Source organism: Camelina sativa, chromosome 5 (assembly GCF_030686135.1).
Source record: "Camelina sativa cultivar CO46 ecotype springtype chromosome 5, ASM3068613v1".
NCBI classification, from domain to species: Eukaryota; Viridiplantae; Streptophyta; class Magnoliopsida; order Brassicales; family Brassicaceae; genus Camelina; species Camelina sativa.
Genome location: NC_141884.1, coordinates 30514357 through 30531714, shown reverse-complemented (window position 1 = coordinate 30531714; position 17358 = coordinate 30514357). Strand labels below are relative to the sequence as shown.

The following is a 17358-nucleotide window of genomic DNA, read 5'->3' as shown; positions in this document are numbered from 1 at the left end:
ATATGATGTTCAATGTACATGATCATCACATACATTACGACGGTATGTGTACTCATCGTCGTCTTCACCCACCAACAGGCAACAGCTACGGTGGCTCCAACGGCAATGGAAAGGAGATTCTCCATCTTCTGTGTCATCTTCTTGCGCTGCCACATCTTTATTTTTCCCGACCAAGTCCTTCACTATCGTCATGCTGCCGTTACAATTACAATCCATGATATCATAGTTTGCACTTTTCGGTAATTCCTTGTGTTCCAAGGCAGCCATCTTGAGAGACATTACAACGTTCACGTATGCATCTCTTGACACGCCTTGAGCTAATTCTTCAGGTTCGGTCTATCCTTGGCCGCTTTTTCAGAATTCTTCAGGTGTGGTGGATGTTTCTGGAATTTTAGCTGTGGACTCAGCATGACGAAAATATGCAGTGTTGATGATCGTTAACGGTTTATCAAACCTTTTTCAAGTGTTAAAGTTTGATAATACTTTTTCAACCTTTAATATCATGTGGGAAGAAGGATTTTCTTGGTCGTACTTGTAGTAAATATACGAAACACTCTAGCCATCCTCATTTTTACTTGGTCAATTACTTGGTTACTAGCCCACTTTTCCTTTTTATGTTATTATTCAGAGAAATTATATGGAACGTATAAAACGTAATAATTACTAGATTTTAATCCGCGATACACCGCGTGCATATAATTTTTATTATTATTTATATTTTATATTGTATTTTTTTTGCTAAATATTTGATGTTTTGCAAATAGAGAAATAACTAAATTTTTTGACCGTTTGTGTAGCTATATTTTTTAACCCGTAATATACTTCATGACTATTTATTTGTTATATTTAGTTTGTTTTGTTTAGTGTTTGAGATTTTATTTTGATTTTAAATTACTATAACAAAAAATAAAATAAGGGATCTAAATACATAATAAACTCATTTATACGCTATGATTAAGTCACATTTTTCCTAATGATTTAATTATTTTACACAATCTTAGTTAAATCAACTTAATTTTCTATGTCAAATATTCTAATATTAATAGTGTTGACAAATAATAAAATGAGGATTTAATCCATGTTAGCACAAATTTAATGATAGTTTATTAATTCCAACATATCGTCTTTATAACTCATCTACTATATAACCATATTATATAGTATTTTGAACTTTTTTAATTTTACATATTCGTAATATTTTAAAATTTTATTAAGTTTATATATATATATATTAATTAATATTTAAATAAATGTGAATCGAAGTTCTTTTTACATTAAGAATCAAAACTCATAGGTTTTGTAAAACAAAATAGGAATCAAATTGTTGTTTTTTTGGTTTGCAAAAGATTCATAGATAGAATATTTTCAATACACAATGGAAGATGTAGTTAAATATATCATATTTTGTGTTTCCATATTGATTTTGCTGAAACTTTTTAGTCGAAATGGAATGTAAAATATTTAGGAAAGAAAATATGAAATAATGCTATTTTTGAAAACTTTTGAAGAGTTAATGTTATAAATAAAAATTTAAATAAGCAAAACTAAAAGGGCATAAAACAAAATGTTAATATAGATGCAACATTGACTCAGATTTTATAATCTTACTAAATTCCTATGCAACATTAACTTTTAAGCATGTGTGTCCAATCATGTTCAAATGTAGCAGTTTGCAAATGAGAAAAACTTTTCCTGGTTAAAGTTTTCAGTTTAAAGAAAAACTTCATTAGATACATATATGGTCAAAAAGTTACATGCAACAAGCTTTTCACTTCAAAGAAAGCTTCTTTGGAAATTCCCAGAAGAAAACTTGGACGCCAAACCTTCAGCCATACCCTCAGCATCAAGTTTCACCTTTTGTCTCCCGGCAGTGAGGTCGTTCTCACGGTCCCATGGCTTCCACGGATGTTTCCCCACCCACTCGTCCTTTTCGGTTTTCTCTTTTGATGAAGACAACTTCGTCTTCTTCTTCGGACGGCTTGAAGAAGAAGATGACTCTTCTCTGTGCTTCTCCACCAGAGACTTTGCTCTTTTCTCTTTGTTATACTTGTCCACAAGCTCAGCATCCATGCTTCTTTTCATATTTTCCCCTTCGTTTGATGCAAGCGCACTCGCCTTGTTGTATGCCTCCAAGTAACTGATAAGAACACCGGAAAAAACAAAAATAAGAACAAAGCTATGAAACTTCAAAAAATTCCTACAATCGCAAAACAGAGAGATCTAATTTCTGAGAGGGCTCTCTACAATCTGTAGAGACAGCCCTATAAAATCCAGCCCTTACTAACTAATCTTTAAGCAACTCACAACAGCTACAATCCGCTGCATTCAGTCCTAGGCTAGTTATAGCTTAAGTATGAGCAGCTGAACTCCTTCAAATAGAACCAATGTGATTTTTGCTTTTATTACAAAACAACCTCGTGAAGTGTCGTTAACAAATGCTGAAAGGTTGACAAAATTGGTGTTAACTTACTTCATCTTTGCTCTTTCAGCTTTGTCCATAGGAGTATCTGTCCAAGCTGTAGTGTCTCCGCGTCCTTCTCTAGCAGTTCTGCTAAATGTTGTTGATTGTTGCACGGCCACTCCAACCTGCAGAAGAACCCGAGATACAAATAAATTTTTACCCTAACCAATAGTTAAAAACCTTTTTCTACCAATGGTAATTGTCGATCTCTCACCTTTCTTTCAGGAGGAAGGGTGGTCATCCACTCATCTCTTTTAGGTATAGGTTTAACCTCAGTTGCTGCCAGCAGCTCTGCATCACCTTCCATTGATATGCCTGAAAACCCAAGAAAAACAGCATTAAATTTTCATACCGTAATAAAGGCAAAGAAATTACGGAGCCTGCATAACACAGTAATTCATCATCACCTTGAGATCTTCTCCATTGTGCTGCTTCTTGCATTGAGCGTAATTCAGCCTGCAGAGCAAGAATACCGTGTCTTTGTATGCCAGACAAACAGATTTACCCCGAAGGATTGCATAGATCAATCAGGCAGAATTACAAACCTTAAATGCCTCTTGTTCCTCCTTAAGTTTAATCTTGTCATCCATTGCTTTTCTCTGTAGACAGTGTCGGTAATACATTAGAGATATAAAACAAAGGGCAACAAAAGAGATGGTATTAAGGGAATATACATAAATAAATGTTGAGTGGCCACATGATTCAGTAAGTCTCTGAGAGCATATAGAAAAACAACCAGACAGTAGATGATTCATTATCTCACCTTTTCTGGATCTTGTAATTCCTTGAAAGCTTTATTCAGTAAAACGAAAGCTTCCTGGGCTTGGGGATGAGAACATTTGTCTGGGTGAACAAGAAGAGACAGCTTCCAATACCTACAGACCAGAATTTTCTATATCAAATTATGTCAACTGTTTGCGTAAAATTGTGTAAAATGATTGAGCGCAGTTAATTAGTGACTAATAACCATTTTTCTAGATTCCAAAAGTGTAACAGAATCCATACCTCTTCTTCATATTATCAGCAGCCATATTGTGATTTACTCCTAAAACATCGTATGGACTATCAGGTTCAGCTTCCATAATCCGTGTCACCTGCTTACGTTAGGAGTATGAGATGCTACTCTAGCGAATACGCTATCAATAAACTTTGAAAAAAAAGAATTGTATCTACAATGCCAGAAGGAAAACTATGAACCTCTTCAAATCGCTCTGCCTCGTTCGATGATGCAACTTCTGCAACAACAGCTGGTGGAGCAGGTCCAATGAAATATTCTGAATCTTCTGCTAGCTCAGCTTCTCTGAGGCATATTATGAATATTTATTAAACGGTTTATTACCTATAAATATTATAAATGATAATCTTAGAGCTGGTAATCAATTAAAGCACCTAAGTTCAGCCTGAGCTTCTGTCAGCTTTGCTGCTGCAGCAAGTAACTCAGCGGATGGCATTGCAGGTCCAATCACCCTACAATGAAAATGAAACACCATCATGTTTTATCCTCCAAAGTCTACACCCACATTAAGATCTAATAGAATAACTAATTAAAATCAAGAACACTAGAATGCAACAAAGAGAAAGCGTGAATCACCTCTTCTTTGGACCAGCAACATCATCATCAGCTGAATTCGATCCCAAATCGTTCTCATCTGCCAAAACCTTTTCAGTCTTCTTTAACGGGGCAGAATCATCAAGGGTTTTTTCAACTTCTTCTTCCCCGCCTTTTATAAGATGTCCCACCATATCTAAAGAAGGAGAAGCACCTGGTGGTAATAAAAAGACTCTATCCCCACGTTCCTTAAGCTTCAAAGAAAGAAACAGCTTTTTCAACCGCTTCTTCAAAGCGCTCTCGGAAATACCCTTTATATCAACCGCTTGCCCATCATCTATCATTTTCAAAAGCTACAAAAAAGGACATAAACTCGAAATATCAAAAAAAGAAAAACAAAGACATTGGAGGCATAGCACTAGCAATTATTCAGATCCACCATAAAATACTACTACTCATAACTAAATCTAGTTCGGGGAAAGGCGTATCATTTTCACCAGCTACACAAAAAGGTAATGAAATTCGAAATCTCAGCTCATACAGAGATATTGGACAAAGATTTCAGGTTCACCACAAATCCTACTACTCATAAACCAAACCTATCTAGATTAAAGAAGTATCACATTACCTGTTTCAAATCACTGCCAACATTAGGAAACTCCAAAAGCATCTCTTTTACCACAGTTTCAGGCTCATCCTGTGAACTTTCTTCATCAGAGATGGGATCATCAGAACCAGACTGAGACTCATAATCACGCTTTTTGCTCCTCCTCTTCTTCTTCGAATCTCTCCTCTTTCTCTCCCTCCTCTCCATCTTCTTCCTCTTCTTCTCCTTCTCCTTCTCCTTCTCTCTCTTCCTCCGCTTCTCTCTCTCATAACTTCCTCCGTCACTTTTCCGCCGCTCCCTTTGCTTCTTCCTCCGTTTTCTAGAAGACGAATCAGACTCGTCGGAGCTGTATGACGAGAAAGACGAAGACGACGATGCTGAAGATGGAGTATCGTCTTCCAAATCAGCATCTCTCTTCCTGTGCTTACCCATTTTGTTTCGATCACCCTGAATTCAGATTTCAACCTATTAAGCCCCCAATCACAAAATTGAAACGAGAAATTTAACTATTGACCTGTCTATTACCTTTCCTCTACTCCTCCGGCACCGTTGGGAACGAGAATTAACTTTTCCGGTGGAGTATTCCGTCCTAACCGTATCTTTGTTCGTCTGTCTCTGCTTGTGGAAAGAAGAGATGAGCTAAGATCGGCGACACAAGAAACTGCGTCGTTTAAACGAAAATAAAAGTTAAACCCATTTATTTTGCATGTTATTGGCTATTTTTTCAATGCTAAGCCCGTTTAGGCCCATAATAACATCCATATGAAGCGGTTTATAAATTACGATCTGTTATGAATAATAGATGGATGCCCATTATAAGGCCCATCTTCTAGAAGTCTCTTGTAAACTAGGTTTATTTTGTAATCAAGCAAAATCCTCTTTTTGTATTCCTATATAAAAGACCTTTCATTCATTGGAATAAGACACTCATATCTTCCTCTTCTTTTATCTATCTATAACACGTTATCAGCACGTTCTTTAAAGCTAAAAGTCATGTCAAAACTCACTAGTCTTGAATTTGGAGCTCTTGACATCAGTGGAGACAACTACTTGGTATGGGCACTAGATGCTGAAATTCATCTAGATTCAAAAGATCTCCTTGACACCATCAAAGAAGGAAATCAAACTCAAAGCAAGGACAAGTCCAAAGCTATGATTTTCCTTCGTCATCACCTCCATGAGGATCTCAAGAATGAATACTTGAGTGTGAAAGACCCACAAATCCTTTGGAATGATCTAAAGGAAATGTATGATCATCAGAAGACTGTGATCTTACCTAAGGCTCGCTATGATTGGATTCACCTGAGATTACAAGACTTCAAGTCTATAAGTGAGTACAACTCAGCTTTGTTCAAAATAACTTCCAAATTGGAATTATGTGGAGAGAAAATCACGGATGCAGACAAGTTGGAGAAAACATTCTCCACTTTTCATGCTAATAACATTGTCCTGCAGACACTGAAACAACCGACCTTTTTTTTTTTTTTAGATAATAAATAAATAATAAATATAATATATTAAAATAAACTACAGCTAGTGGTCCCATACCCACTAGCCACCTAACCACAACACATTCAACAGCGGAATAACATAATCAATATCCAATAATAAACCAATAATAAACCAATGTTATAGCAAGGCAATATCTCAATACCAAACAACAAGAAACATGAAACCAGCAACCTAGCAATGTTTCTAATGACTCAACTCTAGCACCCTAGCAAATGCCAGACAACATCCAATCGAGTCCCTAGAACATCCTCCTCTTCATTGCCTTTGATTCCACGATCACACTTTGCCTTTACCTGCACCACAAACACAAATTGAGATGCATGAGTATTTGATAAACACTCAGTGAGGCAATCCTCCCATCTACTGGGCTATACACACAAGCAATAAGATCTCCACATGCCACAAACAACAATCAATAAAACAAACCAGACAATATACAAAGCATGCGACGTCCATCGTAACTTAACAAGGGGTGTCGACCGACACCAGATGGTGTCGATCGATACTGAGTATCTGGTGTCGACCGACACCAAACTGGTGTCGACCGACACCCTGCCCGACACTCCCGAAAACCCTAGTTTGCATCGACCGACACCTCCACATGGCATCGTTCGACACTCGCTAAAGTCCCGAGCCGTCCTCGCGTTGGTGTCGACCGACACCCCAACTGGTGTCGACCGACACCGATGCCGAGCAGCGATTTCCCTCGATCAGAAACTCCGAATCTCGCCTCCAAGCTTCTCCAATCCGCTCCTTGCACTCCCAGAAGCCAAACCCAGCCCAGACAGCAACGAAATATCATAGAGAACTCAAAGAAACAACCACATAAGCACCAAAACACATAGAATCTAGAGATCTTAGCTTAGATAAGCCATGGTCATGCACTCACCTCTTTGCAGGAAGTTTCTGACCAATAAGGACGAATTCCCTCACTCCTAGCAAGCTTTTAACACCTTCCCAGCCTTAGATCTCCCAAGAACAGCAAGAAAATCTCACAAAACTCCCAGGAACTCAAGAACAAAGCTTTCCTCCTCTTTCTCTTTGTTTTTGACAAAACCGGCCAAAAGAGGAGAAAAACTCGAGCTCCCTCCTTAAAAACCCGAGCTAGGGTTTTCCCTAAACCAACCCCGCAAACCGGACAATTAAAATTGAACCACCAAACCGGCCACAACTGGTGTCGATCGATGCCTCACTAGAAGGTGTCGATCGACACCCTTACCAAAATACCAAAAATTGGTTTGCGGGTGTTACAATTCTCCCCCACCAAACTAGATTCATCCTCGAATCTCGAACAACCATCAGTCAAGGACTCCCGTGCAACCGTCTCCACGGCCTGCACTCCTCCGACCGATCTACAGAAGGTCACCTCTAGGCGATAGACTCACGCTCCAGGTGTCATTTGCTCTTGACTTTTTGGACTTCCCTTTACTCATAGGCCTAAACCTTGAGTTTTTTATTGGCTCCTCATCAGACCTAAGTCTGCATGCCAAATGATATAAGGAAAAATCCAAACTCGTCTCTCGGGTTGCCACCCTACAGCGCGCCCCCGGATCGTCATCCGAAGTCGATATACCAACCATATTCCCAAGCCACAAAGTCTCTGAATATGACAGTACTAGGAGAACCTAAGTCCTCCAAGAGTCGCGAGCAAACGATTCTGAACACGTCTGAGTCCTATCCCTATCCAGGTTTCCTTCCCGTGGCTCGCGTAAAACATCTCAATGTCTTACCAACCACATATTCCCACACCGGGATACCCCATGACCGCACAAGGATCATATATACGCCACAAGGGCCGCCACAAAGGCCAACAAAAATGTCCTCACGAGGACCGCCACCAAGGCCAAACAAAATGTCCTAAAAAGGACCGCCACCAAGGCCACTCGTCCCCAAAGGACCGTCACAAAGACCGTCTGTCCCGAAGGACCGTCACAAAGACTATCTGTCCCGAAGGACCGTCACAAAGACCATCTGTCCCGAATGACCGTCACAAAGACCATCTGTCCCGAAGGACCGTCACAAAGACCATCTGTCCCGAAGGACCATCACAAAGACACTCTGGCTAAACAGCCCGCCACAAAGGCCAACAAATGGCTAAAAGCCCGCCACAAAGGCCACACAATTGGCTAAAAGCCCGCCACAAAGGCCACACAATTTGGCTAAAAGCCCGCCACAAAGGCCACACAATGTCTAACAAGGCCGCCACACACAGGCACTCTGACTCGAAAGTCCGCCACAAGGGCCACACAATGTCTAACCAGAACACCATACACAGGCACTCTGACTCGAAAGTCCGCCACAAAGGCACAAAATCCCCTCCAAGGCTTCCCACCGCTAAAATGGACAATTCTGACTCCCGCAAAACTTTCCATATTTAGCACTTTCCATTTTTGGAAACTTCCCACTTTTGGAAACTTCTCTTCACAACCCCGCCTCACGGAAACTTTGTACCCCAAACACCACCTCATCTTGTTACTGAGTCGCACAACCAACCACCCCAAGTGACCGAGTAACAAGAGAGATGGGCTGGAATACTCCATTCCCGCTCCAGCCACGGATTACAGATGGGACCAGGCTAAACAAGCTCAAGTCGCGGCTTGCTTCTCATACCACTTCTTGAACCTTGCCTTCATCTTTGCCTCAGGCTCCCAAGTCTGTTCCTCAACACCATCACAGTCCCACAGGACTCTCATCAAAGGAATCTTCTTCTTCCGAAGTTCCTTGATCCTCCTCTCGAGAACCCTCACTGGTCTCGCCTCCAAAGTCATGTTAGGCTGAAGATCCTCAGGAATCTTAGCCAACCCCTCCTCTCCCTCACGGAGACACTTCCGCAACATAGACACATGGAAAACCTTATGGAATGCACGCATCACCTCAGGTAACTCCAATCTATATGCCACTGGTCCAACCCGCTCAATCACCCTGAATGGACCCATATACCTCGGACTCAACTTAGTCTCTGACAATGACCTGTTCGGACCCCGCAACATGGCCATCTTGAGGTACACTCTGTCTCCCACCTGAAACTCAAGATCTCTCCTCCTCCTATCTGCATAACTCCTCTGCCTATCCTGAGCCTCCTTCATGTTCAGCTTGAGAACCCGAATCTTCTCTGAGGTCTCCTGAACAAAACTAGCACCAAACATGCTCCTCTCCCCCACCTGAGTCCAGCATAATGGTGTACGACATGGCCTCCCATATAAAGCCTCATAAGGAGCCATCTTAATACTCGCCTGATAGCTGTTGTTGTAAGCAAACTCTACCAGGTTCAGGTGATCTGCCCAATGGCCACCCCAATCCAACACACACATCCTCAGCAAATCCTCCAGCGTCTGGATCGTCTTCTCTGACTGTCCATCAGTCTGGGGATGATAAGCTGTGCTCATATGCACCTTAGTGCTCATCTCTGCCTGAAACGCCTTCCAGAACACCGAAGTGAACTTGGAATCCCTATCAGAGACAATGCTCGCTGGCACCCCATGCAACCTGACTATCTCCCTCACATACTTCTTAGCCAAGACCGCTGCTCCATCAGTCTTCTTAATGGCCAGAAAATGTGCTGACTTGGTCAACCGGTCCACAATGACCCAAATAGCATCAAAGGTCCGTGACACTGGCAATCCCACCACAAAATCCATAGTGATCATATCCCACTTCCACTCAGGAATGGGTAAACTCTTCAGTAACCCGCCAGGAACCTGATGCTCAGCCTTCACTAGCTGACACACATCACACCTCGAAACCCAACTAGCTACATCCTTCTTCATCCCGACCCAATGATAGTACCTCTTGAGATCACGGTACATCTTAGTCGCTCCTGGATGAATGGACAACTTGCTCGCATGAGCCTCTCTCAGAATCTCCTGTCTCAACTCCTCATCCTTGGGCACACAAACCCGACCGTGCACCAAGATAGTACCATTATCTGAGACCTGATACTCTGAATCCACATCCTTAGAGGCATTCACCAGCCTCAAATCCTTCTCCTGAGCCATCCGCACTCTACTCAGAAGATCTGCTCTATCTACTGCTTCCAAACCCAACAGTTCCTGTGAAACAGCACACAAGCTCAAAGCACTGATCTCCCCTACCAGTGACTCCATCTCCTGCTCCTGAGCCGAAGCTACCCTCTTCCGACTCAGAGCATCTGCAACCGTGTTAGCCTTTCCAGGATGATAGGCTATCTCCAAATCATAATCTGCCACAAGCTCCATCCACCGCCTCTGTCTCAAATTCAGCTCAGGCTGAGTGAATATATACTTCAGGCTCTTATGATCTGTAAACACCTGTACCTTTGCACCATAAAGATAAGACCTCCAAATCTTCAGGGCAAAAACTACAGCACCCATCTCCAAGTCATGGGTAGGATAGTTGCCTTCATGCACCCGCAACTGCCGCGATGCATAGGCAATCACCTTCCCATGCTGCATCAGAACACACCCCAAACCAACTCTAGATGCATCTGTATAAACCACATAGGGTTCTCCCTGCTCAGGCAAAGCCAACACTGGCGCAGTAGTCAACATCTCCTTCAGGCTTGCAAAGCCTTCCTCACACTCTTCTGACCAGACAAAAGGAACATCCTTCCCTGTCAACTTAGTCATAGGACGTGCTCTGCTTGCAAACCCCTGCACAAATCTCCTGTAGTACCCTGCCAAACCAAGGAAACTCCTGATCTCTGTGGCATTCTGCGGTCTAGGCCAATCCCTGATAGCCTGAATCTTCTCTGGATCTACAGAAACCCCCTCTGCAGAAACAATGTGACCCAGAAAGCCCATCTCACGCTGCCAAAAACTACACTTGCTCAACTTGGCAAACAACTTCTGCTCCCGCAGCTTCTCCATAACTGCCCTCAAATGCACTGCATGCTCCTCAGGACTCTTAGAATAGACCAGGATATCGTCGATAAAAATGATGACAGATACATCCAGAAACTCCTGAAACACACTGTTCATCAATCTCATAAACGCTGCTGGCGCGTTAGTCAATCCGAAGGGCATCACCACAAACTCATAGTGCCCATATCTCGTCCTGAAAGCAGTCTTCCTCACATCTGCCTCATCTATCGGTATCTGATGATAACCCGACGCCAGATCTACCTTGGAGAACCAAGTAGCACCCCTCAACTGATCCAACAACTCATCGATCCTAGGAAGAGGATACTTGTTCTTCACAGTGACCCGGTTCAAACCCCGATAATCAATACACAACCTGAAACTCCCATCCTTCTTCTTCACAAACAACACCGGCGCTCCCCACGGTGATACACTAGGACGGATGAATCCCTTACTCAACAAATCTTCTAGCTGCTTCTTCAGCTCTGCCATCTCTGCTGGAGCCATTCTGTAAGGGGCCTTAGATAACGGTGTCGTCCCCGGTTCCAGTTCAATGGTAAAGGGATCCGACCGAGATGGTGGTAATCCCTGCAAAGACTGAAACACATCCTCGAACTCTTCCACTACTGGAATACCGCTAACCGTAGACTTCCCCACTGACTCTGGCATAGATATAGTAACCAGATAAGCCTCACGGCCCTTCTCGATCATCTTCCCAGCCTGAATGGCTGAGATCACGAGACTCCCCGAAGTCGGTCTAATACCCTGAAAAACCAACTTCCCTCCTGAACGCTCAAACTCCACTCTACCCCGATGGCAATCCAAATGCACCCTATGCCGATGCAACCAATCCATCCCGAGAATAACATCATACAGCTCCACTGGACTGATAAGCAAATCTGCTGGCCACGACTCTCCTGCGATCTGAATATCAATTCCTCTAGCTCGTCCAATCACTCTCAGGAACTCGCCTCCCGCAACTCTGACAACTCCTGCACGCTCTCCAGGATCCCCGCTGATCCCCGCACACTCTGCACACTCTGGAGTAATGAAGCTATGCGAAGCTCCAGAATCAAACATAACATGGGACTTAAACCCGCCCACCAACAAGGTCCCTACACAAACCTCATGTGTTGAGAACCTAACACTTTATCACAGGAAACATATACAATCTGAACCTACTAAAATTCACAAAGTTTAAGTACCAGAAAATATACTTGTGATCGCCCCGGCACTGGTTCCACCAGTCTCAGCTGTTGTGTAAAACCGAGGCCCCTGCTCAATCCGTGCCACCTGCTGACCACCAGGCTGCACCTGCTGCAACGCTGCCACGGCTGCCGGCTGCAACTTGGGACAAAAAGGCCTGATGTGCCCTGTCTCCCTACAGTGATAACATACCCGAGGTCCTGTCGACGGAACACTCCTCTTGGGACAACTAGCAACCCTGTGATCTCTGCTCCCACAACCGAAGCAACCTGCACCACTCGGCTTCTGCGTAGCCTCCCATTTCCTCTTGGTTCCCTGAGCATGCCTACCGCCCCTGCTAGAACCACCCTGCTGCTGAGCCTTACTAGGCTGAACTGCTGGAGTAACCGACACTGACTGTGCCCGGATATCCTCCTCAATCTCTGCTGCAGTCTCAACCAGCTCTGCACGCGTAGCATAGTACCTCCCTCTACAATGAACTCTCAAATCATCCCGTAGAGCTCTCATGAACCTCCTGACCTGAGCCTCCTCAGACTCCATGGCCCGACCCCCATAACATAGAAGTCGACTGAACTCCAAGTCCAGCTCCCGCACTGACCGCGTCCCCTGAGATATCTGAAGGAACTGCACCTCCAACCGGTCCAATGCCTCCCTAGGAAAATACTTGCGGTTGAACTCCAAGATGAAGTCAGCCCAAGTCATCTCCCTCTGCACCCTCCTAGCAACCACGGATCTCCACCACAACTCAGCATCACCACCCAAAAAGTAGACCCCTATGTCCACCCAAAACTCCACAGGACATCTCAGAGTATGGAAGTTACGTTCCACACTCGTCCTCCAAGCATCCGCAGCTGTAGGATCTGTACCACCCAAAAACCTCTCAGTGAACAGACCCTTCATCTCCTTGAGCATAGCCAAATAACGTCCATGCTCTCCCACATCCGCAACCACTGGCTGCCGCTCCTCCGCCACCACTGGTGGCACTACCTGAGCCCGAGCCGGTACCACAGGTGGGAACCGCTCTAACAACTGTGCTAGCAAAGCCGCAATGTCAACACCAGGGACTCCACCCGCTGGGACCCCCACACCCGGGACCCTAGCATCACCGGCCACTGGAGCATCAATACCGCCCCCTCCTGCCACACTCACGGAATCCCCCGGAACATCCTGCGACTCGCCAACACCCTCAGCTGTCACACTCTGGTCCTCGGTCTCACTAACCACTGGGGCTCTACCCCTACCACGTCCACGACCACGTCCGCGTCCACGACCTCGACCAGTCACAGCATCCTCTCTAACCATCTGCACTACCATGAACAGAAGGCTAAGCAAACAATTTCTATTATAACACAGAAACATAAACACACCGTGGAATCACACACTCGGCTCGAAGAGGATGTTCTAGGACTTCATGCCACACACAATTGACTAACTCACATAATCAATCAAGACATGCAATCTCAAACATCTACAACAGAAACCTAGTGAACCCAAACCTAGAACCGTAAGGGCTCTGATACCAAAATGAAACAACCGACCTTTTTTTTTTTTTTAAGATAATAAATAAATAATAAATATAATATATTAAAATAAACTACAGCTAGTGGTCCCATACCCACTAGCCACCTAACCACAACACATTCAACAGCGGAATAACATAATCAATATCCAATAATAAACCAATAATAAACCAATGTTATAGCAAGGCAATATCTCAATACCAAACAACAAGAAACATGAAACCAGCAACCTAGCAATGTTTCTAATGACTCAACTCTAGCACCCTAGCAAATGCCAGACAACATCCAATCGAGTCCCTAGAACATCCTCCTCTTCATTGCCTTTGATTCCACGATCACACTTTGCCTTTACCTGCACCACAAACACAAATTGAGATGCATGAGTATTTGATAAACACTCAGTGAGGCAATCCTCCCATCTACTGGGCTATACACACAAGCAATAAGATCTCCACATGCCACAAACAACAATCAATAAAACAAACCAGGCAATATACAAAGCATGCGACGTCCATCGTAACTGAACAAGGGGTGTCGACCGACACCAGATGGTGTCGATCGATACTGAGTATCTGGTGTCGACCGACACCAAACTGGTGTCGACCGACACCCTGCCCGACACTCCCGAAAACCCTAGTTTGCATCGACCGACACCTCCACATGGCAGCGTTCGACACTCGCTAAAGTCCCGAGCCGTCCTCGCTTTGGTGTCGACCGACACCCCAACTGGTGTCGACCGACACCGATGCCGAGCAGCGATTTCCCTCGATCAGAAACTCCGAATCTCGCCTCCAAGCTTCTCCAATCCGCTCCTTGCACTCCCAGAAGCCAAACCCAGCCCAGACAGCAACGAAATATCATAGAGAACTCAAAGAAACAACCACATAAGCACCAAAACACATAGAATCTAGAGATCTTAGCTTAGATAAGCCATGGTCATGCACTCACCTCTTTGCAGGAAGTTTATGACCAATAAGGACGAATTCCCTCACTCCTAGCAAGCTTTTAACACCTTCCCAGCCTTAGATCTCCCAAGAACAGCAAGAAAATCTCACAAAACTCCCAGGAACTCAAGAACAAAGCTTTCCTCCTCTTTCTCTCTGTTTTTGACAAAAGCGGCCAAAAGAGGAGAAAAACTCGAGCTCCCTCCTTAAAAACCCGAGCTAGGGTTTTCCCTAAACCAACCCCGCAAACCGGACAATTAAAATTGAACCGACCAAACCGGCCACAACTGGTGTCGATCGATGCCTCACTAGAAGGTGTCAATCGACACCCTTACCAAAATACAAAAAATTGGTTTGCGGGTGTTACAGACACAGTACCGTGAGAAGGGATTCGTGAAGTATTCCCAACTCATCTCTTGTCTCCTTGTAGCTAAGAAACAAAATGAGCTGTTGTTAAAAAATCATGGACTATGCCCTTCTGGCTCTGCTCCATTCCCTGAAGCGAATGTGACATCCTATGATAAGACCAATAATAATGGTCAAGGTCGTGGTCGTGGTCGTGGTCGTGGACGTGGTCATGGACGTGGATACGGTCAAGGCCGTGGCCGTGGGATTCAGTTTAAGAACCATTCTCACCAGAAGTGGGAAAACAAAGGTGGTAACAAACAGGAAAAATCAACATATCCGAATATATGTTACTGTTGTGGAGGAAAAGACCATTGGTCCCGTACCTGTCGTACCCCAAAACATCTTGTTGAGCTCTACCAACAATCAATCAAGGAAAAGGGAAAGAAAGTGGAGACAAATATGGTGTTTGAAGATGGAGAAGATGACTTTGACTTTGGTGATCTCGCTCACCTAGACATTCCAGATCTCTTCCCTCCTGAAGAAGAGAAAAACTGATCGAGCTAGAAGTGCTAGATTTATTCAACATTGTCTCTTATTTTATTGTTTTTGGCTTTTAGTTATTTGGATTTCAGATTTTATTTTACTTTATTCTATGCATTTATGTATTTTGAGACATGGTTAAAGTTTATTTATAAAGATATTTATTTATTTATAAATTTCTATTTATATATATATATATTTTTTAATTAAGTAATACTTATATGAGATTAATTTATTCTTGTTTACTTATTTGAAGAACAATGAATGGTGGAGATTTATGCTTGGCCGACAGTGCAACTAGTCATACAATTTTAAAAAATAGGAGTTATTTCTCCTCTTTAACAATGAAAGAAGCAAGTGTAAGTACCGTAACTGGTAGTGCAAAGATAATTGAAGGCTCTGGAAGAGCTAATATATCATTGCCTATGGGAACAAAATTAGAAATTGTTGATGCATTATACTCCCCTAAGTCTCATAGAAACTTATTAAGTTTTAAAGATATCCGCAGAAATGGATACCATATTGAGACAATGAGCAAAGGTAGCACTGAATACCTTCAAATCACAAATAATACCCAAGGCTCTAAAAATATTGTGGAAAGACTGCCTGCATTTGCCACTGGGCTTTACTATACAACAATTAATATAATTGAAGCAAATGCTATAGTAAACCAGAAGTCCACAGAAACTTTAAAAGTTTGGCATGACCGGTTAGGTCACCCCGGCACAACAATGATGCAAAAGATAATAACAAATTCATGTGGTCATTCATTAAAGAACCCGAAGATTCTTCCTAATGATTTTTCATGTGTTGCTTGTTCACAAGGCAAGTTGATTATACGACCTTCGCCAGCAAAGATAAATTCAGAACAAATTAATTTTCTGGAACGCATACAAGGAGATATATGTGGGCCTATTCACCCATCATGTGGAACCTTTAGATAATTTATGGTCTTCATTGACGCATCTAGTCGATGGTCACATGTATCCTTGTTATCAACTCGAAACCTAGCATTTGCAAGATTACTTGCCCAGTTGGTTAGACTACGAGCACACTTTCCAGAATTTCCTTTGAAGAAAATCCGTCTTGATAATGCTGGTGAATTCACATCTCAATCTTTTAATAACTACTGCATGTCTATAGGGATAAGTGTTGAACATCATGTAGCACATGTTCACACACAGAATGGCTTAGCAGAATCACTAATCAAGCGCCTTCAGCTGATTGCTAGACCATTACTAATGAAATCAAAACTCCCTATATCTGCTTGGGGACATGCTATGTTACATGCGGCAGAACTGATTCGCATCAGACCAACAAGTCAACATAAGTTCTCCCCATCACAATTAGTTATGGGTCAGGAACCAAATATTTCTCATCTTAAAATTTTTGGATGTGCTATATATGTTCCAATTGCTCCACCACAGCGAACTAAGATGGGACCTCAAAGGAGGTTGGGAATATATGTTGGATTTGATTCTCCATCAATAATAAAGTATCTTGAGCCATCCACAGGGGATTTATTCAAGGCTCGATTCGCAGACTGTCATTTTAATGAGTCTGTTTTCCCAACATTAGGGGCAGAAAATAAACAGCTGGATAAAGATATAAATTGGAATCAATTTTCAATGGCTTATCTTGAGCCTCGGACTAAAGAGTGTGAATTAGAAGTCCAAAAGATAATTCATTTACAGAGTTTAGCAAATCAATTGCCAGACACGCTTGCTGATCCAAAAAGTGTAATCAAATCATACTCCCTCTGTTTCACAAAGAGTGTCATTTTGGCCTGATTTTTTTTTGTTTCAAATTAAGTGTCATTTTAGATTTTCAATGTAA

General features: G+C 42.9%; 3 protein-coding genes across 3 annotated transcripts; 2 read left to right on the top strand and 1 right to left on the bottom strand.

Annotated features, from left to right (window-relative positions):
• Window positions 1-1594: 1594 nt before the first annotated feature.
• LOC104787516 (uncharacterized) lies at window positions 1595-5337 on the bottom strand. Its single transcript, XM_010513119.3, has 12 exons — window positions 5143-5337; window positions 4639-5064; window positions 4053-4363; window positions 3851-3928; window positions 3659-3761; window positions 3467-3555; window positions 3225-3336; window positions 3007-3060; window positions 2869-2917; window positions 2676-2776; window positions 2471-2586; window positions 1595-2137 (listed from the first exon to the last, which is right to left on the bottom strand). Exons 2-12 carry the CDS (start codon window positions 5047-5049, stop codon window positions 1774-1776), a joined length of 1788 nt encoding a protein of 595 aa, XP_010511421.1. The 5' UTR covers window positions 5050-5064; window positions 5143-5337; the 3' UTR covers window positions 1595-1773.
• Window positions 5338-5610: 273 nt separating this feature from the next.
• Window positions 5611-15537, top strand: LOC147944501 (uncharacterized). Its single transcript, XM_087512614.1, has 2 exons — window positions 5611-6062; window positions 14994-15537. Exons 1-2 carry the CDS (start codon window positions 5611-5613, stop codon window positions 15535-15537), a joined length of 996 nt encoding a protein of 331 aa, XP_087368740.1.
• Window positions 15538-15866: 329 nt separating this feature from the next.
• On the top strand, window positions 15867-16466 carry LOC147944500 (uncharacterized). Its single transcript, XM_087512613.1, has one exon. It carries the CDS (start codon window positions 15867-15869, stop codon window positions 16464-16466), a length of 600 nt encoding a protein of 199 aa, XP_087368739.1.
• The last annotated feature ends 892 nt before the right edge of the window (window positions 16467-17358 follow it).

Excerpts from the sequence above, each read along its gene's own strand:
- LOC147944500 (XM_087512613.1), top strand. The coding sequence starts at position 15,867 with ATGAAAGAAGCAAGTGTAAGTACCGTAACTGGTAGTGCAAAGATAATT.
- LOC147944501 (XM_087512614.1), top strand. The coding sequence starts at position 5,611 with ATGTCAAAACTCACTAGTCTTGAATTTGGAGCTCTTGACATCAGTGGA. Across the intron at positions 6,063-14,993 it reads ACTTTTCATGCTAATAACAT|GGTGTTACAGACACAGTACC; the intron begins TGTCCTGCAGAC and ends AATTGGTTTGCG.
- LOC104787516 (XM_010513119.3), bottom strand. The coding sequence starts at position 5,049 with ATGGGTAAGCACAGGAAGAGAGATGCTGATTTGGAAGACGATACTCCA. Across the intron at positions 4,364-4,638 it reads TTGGCAGTGATTTGAAACAG|CTTTTGAAAATGATAGATGA; the intron begins GTAATGTGATAC and ends CCTTTTTTGTAG. Across the intron at positions 2,777-2,868 it reads ACAATGGAGAAGATCTCAAG|GCATATCAATGGAAGGTGAT; the intron begins GTGATGATGAAT and ends TTGGGTTTTCAG.